We start from the raw sequence: 8,543 nt of genomic DNA on the forward strand, positions 1-8,543 counted from the left end.
GCCAGATGGCTAACTTGCTACTCGCAGAAACAGCCTGAGGACAACCAAGGCCAAAGTGGTTCAGAAAAAAGTTTGTATGCTCATCCAGGTATATAACAACAAAATGGTAAAATCGTGTCATCTGGAACAGTTTCTTTAAGGGTTGGCAGGCCACAGACTAACGAAGTCCTCTGGATGGGGTACGAAACGTTTCTCACTTAAACTGGTCCAGATGACACGATTGAACCTTTTTTGTTATCTGGAGTTTAAGATTAGACAGTATGGTCTCCACTGCGCATGCGCAGTACTTCCAGTCTGTCGGAATGCGCGAGGTCGACCCAGTTAGAACTGCTTAAACCTCTGCAGGGTTTAAAGGCCGCACAGTGGGTTTAAATAACGCTGCAGCATTGTTACTGGTCGGCATATATTTCATAAGAAGGTTAAGTCATATCATCTGGACCAGTTATATTTTATAATTATCAGATATGACCGCGGCAGTATAAATATCAGCACCTCAGGACGCTGTTCAGGTGAGTGAAGAAAGTAAAATCTTAGCGTACCGGTAGCTAACAAGCTAACAATATGCTAACTAGAGCTGCGAAGTTAACGTTTGCTTGGAGGTTATTTATTCTCAGTGGACTCATTTAGTAACTTTAGTTTATGAAATTAAAATACACGTAAATGCAGGTAATTTAAAATGTAAAAAAAAATCTATTTTTTTCGTGAGCTAACGTTAGCTTAGCGGAACGCTAATGGGCGGATAAGTTAGCGCTGTCAACTGGTGGTGCCTTTTTTCGGAGTCCTTTGTTGCAGGGGACAAATGATGGGTTCTTGAGTGTTTGTGGAAATTTGTGTAAAATAACAAACAGTTGATACATTTCATTGTATTCACACTCGAGGAATAAAATCGTAGTTGTCCCTCAGTTTGTTTAAGTGTGGAGGGCGTTACCAGAAGTGTCAACACAACAATGTGGATTATTGTAACATGGCTTTTCTTTTTCATAAAATTTACACGGGGGATTAAAACGGGATTTTCTGTTTAGCCTTGCTTGACCTCCCCTTGGTTCTGTTTTTGCGAGCAGCAACGTAAATAATCATCGGTGCTGTTCTGTGACCTGCTCTGGACCAGACCACCAGGTTTACTTGAACCTGAAATGTATTATATGTTGAAGTTAACATCTTGGCGTTTATGAGCTGAAAGCCAGTTTTCAATAGGAAGGAGGCTCTCATTAAGCCTACCCATGTCTCCATGGTAACAGAGGCTGAACTCATAAACTCTCCAAAGCAAGTTGTGAGTTCATCTTCCACAAAAAATAACGGGGTCCTATTTTTCTAATGCATTGTCTACGATCTATGGTCAATGATATTCACTTGTTATATTTGTTCTCTCTTGTTCCATTTTAGCCAGATGGCATGAAAAACTGTCGGTTCTAAGATTTACTCTTGGTCACTCATTTTTACATGTCTCAGGGTAAAAAGTGGAACAAAGGACATCCTGCAGCACAAAGACAAATCACCCACGGGACTTGCGTAGGAAGTAAGGCTACAACACCAACCTCAACCACAACATTATTTTATTTTTTAATTGTTTGCACAAAAAAAGAAAACGCACATAAAGGAAAAGATAAAAATGTGCAAGAGAGGTAATAAAAACCCAAACGGGCTTACTTTGTTTCAATTTTCTTTTAAATACAGATAATGTTGTATATGATTCACTTACAGTAGTTGTTTTAAACTGTGCCAACACCTTGATGCATAAATGAAAATTTAGCAACGATGGTCTACAGAAGGGTTATGTAAATCATCCCCCTTCCTTGTAGAGTGTGAATGATAATTAGAGTTAAACTCAAGGAAATTATGAAAAATATTTAGGTAAAGATGATGTAATAAATATGACTTTATACATCAAGATTACTGTTTGATAATTATTCACATCATAAATTGTTAATAATTGTAATTTTTTTAAAAGAAGTGTGGATGGAGCTAAATATGAAGAGTTAGTAACAATTCTTACAGAAGATTTTTGAAGTTTATGAATGGATGTAAGCAAGCAGGATCGGTACTAGCCCACATTAATTTACAATTAGAAATATGGCGATTAATTAAACTATTGTACAAGTTTAATAAAGTACTTATTTTTAAATGGCGTTTAATCCTTTTTTATAATACCTAAAGAGTTTGAGATTTCTTACACAAAGATTTACAATGATTCTTTAAACAAAGTTTCTCCTCAATATAGACACCTAAAAACTGTTGATGAAACGTTGGAAAGTAAATTATTAACAAAATTTTTACTTTTTTTTTTTTCCTGGATTTTAATTCTTAAAGAAGATGAAATTATTATTTTTTTTTTTACATTGATGATAGTCACACAATGGTTTCAGTTAAATTGTCATTATTGTATGTTTAAGTGTTCACAACAATACAAGCCCAAAGTTGTTTACAGTAAAGACTTGGCCTCTGTGAGCACACGGTGTGATCTAGAAGGCTGAGCCAGTTTACTGTGCACATGCACAACGGTACAATGAGGCTGACGCATCCAACTGGGTTTGATGTGACCGTCGGTTTCTCTCTGCAGCATGGCTGGCTTTGGAGAAGTGGACTTGTCGGTGAATGCCCCAGCTCTCTCCAAGCTGAAAGAGCAAGTGGGAGAGGCCTCCGCCCCCGCCACTCCAGAGTGTGCCATCTGCCTGCAGAGCTGCGTCCACCCCGTCTGTCTCCCCTGCTCCCACGTCTTCTGCTTCCTGTGTGTGAAAGGTGCCTCCTGGCACAGCAAGCGCTGCGCTCTCTGCCGACAGGAAATCCCAGAGGACTTCTTGGAGCGTCCAGTTCTGCTCTCTCCAGAAGAGCTAAAAGCTGCGGCTTCAGGACTGAGCCGGAGTGGGGGTGGGTCCCATGGGGACTACGCCTGGTACTATGAAGGGCGAAACGGCTGGTGGCAGTATGATGAGAGGACCAGTCGAGAGCTGGAGGAGGCTTTTGTAAAGGGCAGGAAGAGCACAGAGATGCTGATTGCAGGGTTCCTTTATGTGGCAGATCTGGAAAATATGGTACAGTACCGCCGGAACGAGCATGGCCGCAGACGCAAGATGAAGAGGGACGTCGTAGATATTCCTAAGAAAGGAGTGGCAGGGTTGAGGTTAGAGCCTGAATCTGCCTCCGTTCCTGCTGATCCAGCTGCTGTGTCAGCATCAACAGAACGTGTGAGCTCAGCTGATGGGTCAGACTCTACAGACCAGACGCAGTCTTCATCCTTTGGGATCATGCTGTCGCTGCCCCCTGTTAGACCTCAAACACTCCTGGGCCGCCATCCTAACAGCCCTCTTTCTCCTTCACCCTCAGCCCTGGAACAGTCTTTTTCTCAGCTTCTAATCAGCCAGCCAGAGGAGGATGAAGAGGTTGAGGATGACGAGGTAGAGGACGAGGCGTACGAGTTTGCATCTGGAAGCAGTGAGAGCGAAGAAGAGGAGGAGTGTGACCAAAGGAGAGAAGAATCCGTAGCACAAAGAAGACTCGGGCAAAGACAACTAAGAGAGAGCCAGCCAACCCGAATTCCCCCGAGAGGCATGCCATCCACCTCTGTCCTCAGTCTCCGGTCTCGTAGTCCGGATGGACAGTGCACTGTGACAGAAGTGTGACAGGAGACCGAAGACTCTTCTGGAGCTTTTATCAGTTCAGCAAAAAAGTTTAGAAACCAACCTGCATTGTTTTGGTCCCATGAAAGGAAAAGTACCTCTTGATTTTTATTCATCTAACCAGATAATGTGCCATTTTTTTTTTTGTCCTTTTGTCTATTTTTTTCCCATCAAATTGGAAGTAGTTTAATCAAAGATCTTGGTCCATTTGAATGTCCTTGTTTTCTAGATGATCGACCAGCTCTGTTCACTAAAACGACACCTTCAAAGCCAGTTTGCAGGATGCAACTTTGTTGTTGTTAGTTTCTGCTCTGCTGACAAAAATAAACTCCTGCAAGGTTCTGCAGTAAACTCGCTCAGTTCTGTCCTCAAACAGAGGTAGGAAAAATCCACCACTCAAGGGGCTCTAAACATGTTTGAAATGATTTTTAATGCACTTGTCTAAACTGTTTTCACACATTTATTATTCTGGTAGTGCTTCTCGCAGTAGCAACAACTGTTTAGTTTCTTTGTTCCCCACGAGTTGTGCTGTGCAGCTCGTGAACAATCCTGGACCAGCCGTGTGGTTTTAGCTAAAGAAGTTTACTGAAGGAAGGCAGTGACGCGTCTCGAATATTTTCATAATGTTCAAGGTAAAATTTGCATTTGCTTCTTTAAAAAATTGGAACATCGGTGACTTTACAAAGTGCACAAAAGAACCTGCTACAGTTTCCTGTTGGCATTTTCTAGACAGCAAGTGGCATAATGTAAATAAAACTTGAATTTCTTTTTAAATTATTCTTTTGGTAGGTGGACTAAAATGTCTTTAGTGACAGCGGTGACTCGTCTGGGCATTGTGATGTCTTTGTTTTCATTCAGTCCACCATCTTTAAAAAAACATGGGTGATCAATAAAATGATGTTCCCTTTGGTTTTGATTGAAAGAATGAGAAGCTGTCACCTTGTGGAGAACATGAACAGTGGTTTTTGTTCCATCTATAATGATTGAGATGAGCGTCTCGAGAATGTAATCTATTTGAATCTGCACGCGTGTGAGCAGAGGGTGGTTGTACGCTCAGTTTTAGACGCAAGTCTTCTTTGATCATGACGCGTTTGTGCCGTTGTGAACATCTCCGGGTGCTGAAAAGCTGCTGGCCGCTCCACTGGAAAGTGTTTATTCGTGCAGAGACACATTTGGATTTCTATTTTTTGACACGCTCATCTTAACAGAGCCACTACCAAAGCTGCGACACTGACGTGCACTTGGATGAGCTTAGTTTTTTTTTTTTTATTTACTGCAGCTGCTATTCTTCCAACCATCTCTTCATGGTTTGTCTCTGTGAAAAAACTTAAATTATTGTTCTTTGTGTGTTTTTCTCATGTCAAGCTAATAAAAGTTGATTTATCATCAATGATTTAAAATGTTACTTTTATCAGAGAATGTTACAGCTGATTTAATTGCTCCAAATCAATATGGCTACTACAAAAATGCCATAACTCAGTTTTGCAGACACGGAGTTAATATTCATCAGTGTGGTAGTAGTAGCAGAGTATCATCTCCAAAGCCTACTCCAAGTTCTAACGGATCACAGGAGAAATCCCTGATTGGCGTAAAATCTGTCAGTCCTCTATTTATTTAATTTATTTATTTCTCTAGTTTAAAACTCCTGAAAGCTGGCAGGTGATGTTCATCCACCTCCTTTAATTATGGGCAGTATGCAGTGAGACCAGACTGTAGTGAAGGTGCAGTGCGCCTCTAGTCCACAGGGTGCCGCTGTTGTACAAACTGACCCAAGTCTCCAATGGTCTTAAACATGAGATATGAAATGTATCATTTAAATATTAAATTACTTATTTCATGATTGATTTTAATTTCATGATTGATTTAATTTTGTCACCATACGTTGGAAGACTGAATGTGACAAAATGAAATAAATACACAAATATAACAATTAAATGTATCGTTTAATTACAAATGTCTCATTCCTCAAGCCACTCCTGAACCAGAGACATCAGAAGTGAGGAGACAAAGAACTGGACTCTGTGGTCCAAACGTCCTCTTTTCAGATGAAAGTACATTTTCATGTCATTTGTAAATCAAGACCCCAGAATCTGGAGGAAGAGTGGAGAGGCCCAGAATCCACGATGCTTCAAGTCCAGAGTGAAGTTTCCACAGTCGGTGATGGTTTGGGTCCATGCCCTCTGCTGGTGTTGGTCCACTGTGTTTTCTGAAGTCCACAGATCACTCAGCATCTACCAGGACATACAAGAGGCTTCATGCTTCCATCTGCTGACGCTTTATGAAGATTCATTTTCCAGCAGGACTTGACTCCTGCCCACACTGACAAAGGCACAAAAAGCTGGCTGTGGAATATTTAGATTTTTCATTGTTTGTAAACCATAATCATCAAAATTACAATAAATAAAGGCTTTGAATATTTCCCTCTACATATTCAAATTTTGTGTTTTACATAACCTGTATGCGTTAAACACTTTCTGTAAACGTTGACAGGAACCCATCAGCAAGTGAACAAATCCCTCTGATGACAGCCAGACGGATTCCTCTCATCTGGGATCAAGTTTTCTGCACAGAACAAGAGTTTGATCAGTAAAATCTGTGGTTTTTATGATAAATCCCAAACTATTAGAACTATAAAAGTACAACCATAACTCACAGTTAATGTTTGGACTGTGTGAAAACTTTGTTTCTTTGATTTTTGTAAACCTGCCATCCCTAAAGCAGCCAAGTGAAGAAAACCACAGGCGCTTCGTGGAGTCGGATCGTGACTTGAATTAGAATCGCAGCTTTGTGGGTCGGGTTTGGGCTGGAACCTGACCAGAGTTTTTGTTGAGCTGCGAGTTCTGAATATTCAGTGCACAGATGTTTCTGTTTTAGGGTCAGACGTTTACATAAAAGACGCTCGTCCTGAAATATCACGTTTTGCTGCAGCGGCATGTTTCTACCTCCTGTCAGGGATTAACTCACAGCTGGAGTTACTAAATTAGTTCAAAACGTTTGATGTTTCATGAATGATCCAAATAAAATTAAATGTTCACATTAGTGTTTTGTATAGAATTGATAATAAATCACAATTTCTCTTTCGTCGATGTTAAATTAACGTTTATTCTCATCACTTATGTGTGAATGTACAAACTGTTAATTCATAGTGGTAAGCAGAGCAGAGGTTAGAGAAGGTGGGCCTGTGATTAGAAGGTCCAGTTCAACTCCCCGGACCAAATACATCAGAATGTGTGTGGAAAAGGTGAAGCACCCACACCTGCCTCCACCCTCATTTGCTCATGCACTCTGGGCTCTTGAGCAAGGCACTTAACCCCCCACCACCTGCTCCCAAACAGGTCTCTTGTAAATTAGTCCTCATGACTCAATGAGACTACCTGTAGAAATAAAGGTAATTAAAAAAAAAAAAATATATATATATATACATATATATATATATATATATGTCGGAACCGCACAGCTGGACCTCTCATGGGTCAAGGATGATCCTACTTGATTTCAAGATCACAAACCAAAGGTCAAGGTCACCTGTGTTAAAACCTTGTCCAGCTTCACACCTGAGTAATAGAAATGTCGAACTCTTTGGAGGGACATTTGATGGTGGTGGCGGGGACAAGAGACAGGAGTTAGAGTAGACCTGATTGTTGCACGTGCATCGAAACCTTCTGCCTTCGGTCTCGACATGTAAATGATAAGACCACAGGAGCTGGACGGACAGACGGATCGAGGAGACCGAGCTTCTATATGTTTCCAGACACACAGCTGTTCTTTAAATATGTGCACCATCCTGATTAAACGCCTCCTGGAGCTACTTCACGCTCGAGAACACACAACGTGTGCCCAACGCATACACAAATACGTCTACATCTTCCATAGTTGTGCATTAATCCCGTGTTAAATGATGACCAGTTTGTTTACAACACTTTCTGTCTATTTGAACCTTTTAATGCTGATTTGTTCCTACGTATCCCACTCAAAGTCAGTGCACATTGTGTCTGCGTTTTACGCGGAGTATTTCTACACATAACCTAGAAATTCACAGACGGGGTATCTCAGTGTTGCAGGAGCCATGGATGACTTCACTCCCACTGCAACTCATCGGCCTAACACCATTAGAGCCTATCGAGTGTCTTCCTAATCCTGGTGCTACTGAAGCATTTATATCAGCAGAGTATCACATTATTAGAAGGATGACGCCTGAAATCATAAAGTACAGGATAAGCCTCATTTCTAAATACAGCGTGACATGATGGAAGAAAGTATTTTTAGTTTGTATCCTATGTATTTGGTGAAAACCTCGACAGGTCTTATTATATTTAGGTCAGTGTATGTCTCGGAAAAGGTGCCGTACGGATGTGAGAGCATGCCATTTTCAAACTTGGACATACTTTTCAGCATTGATGAGACCTTTTCTGATGTGCCAGCTGCTAACATGCACCCCCATATCATCAGAGAAGCAAGGCTTTGAGCTGTGTCTTGATAACAGGCTGAATGATTCTTTTCCTCTTTGGTACAGAAAATGTGTCATACATAGATTTATACGTTTAAATTTAATTTTCTCTGACCACAGAAGTGTTTTCCACTTCCTTCGTTAATTTAAACTAAGCTTTAACCCAGCTGACACACACAGCTGCATTTATGGATGTTCATATATGGCTTCTGTGTATGATAGAGCTTTAACCAACATTTTCTGATGACACCATAAACTGTGTGATTTGTGGACGTGTTCCTGAGCTCATGCAGTGATGTCTATAACAAAATCAGACCTGCTTTTAATGCAGAGGCCCCTGAGGGCCCGAAGATCACCAACATCCAGTAATGACTTGCAGCCTTGTTTGGCTGAGCTCAGGGATTTCTCCAGTTTATTGAACTTTTTGAAGATATTATGCATGAAAGGATATTTAAAGTCCCCCCATTTTTTTGTTTAGGAAG

The 8,543-nt window shown here is 40.8% G+C and overlaps 1 protein-coding gene across 1 annotated transcript; it reads left to right on the forward strand.

Annotated features, from left to right (window-relative positions):
* Positions 1-388: 388 nt before the first annotated feature.
* On the forward strand, positions 389-4,453 carry LOC119418129 (E3 ubiquitin-protein ligase rnf146). The gene is made up of 3 exons (XM_037685381.1): positions 389-509; positions 1,450-1,516; positions 2,558-4,453. The coding sequence occupies exon 3, from the start codon at positions 2,559-2,561 to the stop codon at positions 3,615-3,617; it is 1,059 nt and encodes a 352-aa protein (XP_037541309.1). The 5' UTR covers positions 389-509; positions 1,450-1,516; position 2,558; the 3' UTR covers positions 3,618-4,453.
* The last annotated feature ends 4,090 nt before the right edge of the window (positions 4,454-8,543 follow it).

The sequence above is a fragment of the Nematolebias whitei genome, chromosome 12 (genome assembly GCF_014905685.2).
Source record: "Nematolebias whitei isolate Nwh7 chromosome 12, NemWhi1, whole genome shotgun sequence".
NCBI classification, from domain to species: Eukaryota; Metazoa; Chordata; class Actinopteri; order Cyprinodontiformes; family Rivulidae; genus Nematolebias; species Nematolebias whitei.